The sequence below is a fragment of the Muntiacus reevesi genome, chromosome 5, assembly GCF_963930625.1.
Source record: "Muntiacus reevesi chromosome 5, mMunRee1.1, whole genome shotgun sequence".
NCBI classification, from domain to species: Eukaryota; Metazoa; Chordata; class Mammalia; order Artiodactyla; family Cervidae; genus Muntiacus; species Muntiacus reevesi.
In genome coordinates this window covers 44,027,371-44,029,330 of record NC_089253.1, presented here as the reverse complement: position 1 = coordinate 44,029,330, position 1,960 = coordinate 44,027,371, and the positions used below count along the sequence as shown (strand labels likewise).

Genomic DNA, 1,960 nt, shown 5'->3' with positions numbered 1-1,960 from the left:
TAGATGTAGAAAAGCCTTTGATAAAAGTCAATTTATCTCTTCATGATGAGAAAGAACCTAAACTCAAGATAGAAGAGACCCTTTTAGCTTGACAAAAGGCGTCTCGAACAACTCTGAGTCTGCAATGGTGGACTAGCCGTCAGATCCAGGCAGGGTGGGAGCCACTGGGGGCAACTGTTGTCTATTGCAAAAAGAAAATTGGGGTACGGGGCTCCAAGCAAAGCAGAATCTCACACTGGTCCATCTCCCTTCCACAGGATGAACGAAACTCTGCTCTGGGCCCCGGGGTGGTTCTGGGCCCTGGGCCCGGGCCAGGCCGACCACAGAGAGAGCAGCCCCGAGGGGAAGGAGCTGGGCGCCGCCCGCTGGGTGCTGAGCGCGATGATCCTGTTCATCTGCGCGGGCGGCGTTGTGGGCAATGGCCTGGTGGTCTGGCTGCTGGGCTCCCAGGGGCAGAGGAGCCCCTTTAGTGTCTATGTCCTCCACCTGGGCGTGGCGGACCTCCTCTTCCTCCTCTGCATGGCCTCCAAGGTCATCCTGAATTGCTTCCGGCTGGGTGCCACAGGCCACATGGCCCTGGAGATGGTGAGCCGGGGGAAGTACTTCACCTACACGGCCGGCCTGAGCCTGCTGACGGCCATCAGCATGCAGCGCTGCCTCTCCGTCCTCTTCCCCATCTGGTACAAGTGTCACCGGCCCCAGCACCTGTCGACCATGGTGTGCGCCCTGCTCTGGGCGCTCTCCCTCCTGCTCAACACGCTGGCAGCCTTCTTCTGCAGTGAATTCTGGGGCTGGGACAAGCAGCGCTGCTTCACGATTGACTTGGTCATCAGCATACTCCTCATGGGGGTCTTCACACCCCTGATGGCCGGGTCCAGCCTCATCCTCTGCATGCGGGTGCAGAGGAGCTCCACGGAGACCCGCCGGCGGCCCACACGGCTGTACGCGACCATCCTGGCCTGCGTCTTGGTGTTCCTCGTCTTCGCCCTGCCCCTCGGCATCCATTGGTTCTTCATCCACTGGCTGGACCTGCCTGAGCGAACGAAGACTCTCTCCGGCCTACTTGCTCGCCTCTTCTCAACCTTGAGCAGCAGCGCTAACCCGGTCATCTACTTCCTGGTGGGCAGGCGTAAGAGGAGGGGTCTACGGGAGCCCCTGGGAGCCATGCTGCGCAGGGCGCTGAGGGAGGAGCCGGAGCTGGAGGGGAGGGAGACGCCCTCCACCACCACCACCACCACCACCACCCCCACCCCACCCGGGGGCCTGAGAACTCCGCACCCTGGACACCTGCCTGCGCAGTTGGGAGCTCAGAGGGCTTTTTGCATCTCATCCTGTGGGGGTCTCTTCCCCTCCCTCCAAGGCTCCCCACTGACTGTCATGTCCAAGACCTCACCATGCGACTCAGTTGAGAAGAGGAAGTAATTTTGTTGTTGTTGTTCAGGGAGGATCTTCTGATCAGAAGGCAGGTGGGAGCTTTCAGCCCTGGTCTGTCTGATGCTATTTATCTAAATAGCCTCTACAGGTAGGTAGCATGCATCCCATTGGGTGAGACCGTCCGTTCTCCCAGCCTCCTCCCTCCAAGACGGCATCTTGGTAAGGAAGTCGGATGTAATTCGTGTGACTTCGCGACCCCTCGCTGGTCCTTGGGCATGTGCGGGTGGCCCCAGGGTGATGCCCCTGGTCCACTTCCCGCCGGGTGTCCCGCTGACCCCCTCCATTCCAGCAGGCTGCAGCCCATCAACTGAGTTGCCACTGCTGACCGCCGATCACGAAGTGGCTCTGTCCTCCATGTGGCCAGTACCTGACTGCTGGCCTTTGTCTTCCGGTCACCTTGCCCCCTCGGCGGGTCTGATCGCTTTCCTCCATGAGGCCACACTGGAGCTGGAGAGCCCCTGCCCAGCCTCACGGGAACTGAGGGAACAGTTGTTGAGGGGACTGTGCCCCAGGAGCGGGGAGGCAG

At 60.7% G+C, this 1,960-nt stretch overlaps 1 protein-coding gene across 1 annotated transcript; it reads left to right on the top strand.

Annotated features, from left to right (window-relative positions):
* The first annotated feature begins 258 nt into the window (after positions 1–258).
* MRGPRD (MAS related GPR family member D) lies at positions 259–1,422 on the top strand. The gene has a single exon (XM_065937088.1). The coding sequence runs from the start codon at positions 259–261 to the stop codon at positions 1,420–1,422; it is 1,164 nt and encodes a 387-aa protein (XP_065793160.1).
* The last annotated feature ends 538 nt before the right edge of the window (positions 1,423–1,960 follow it).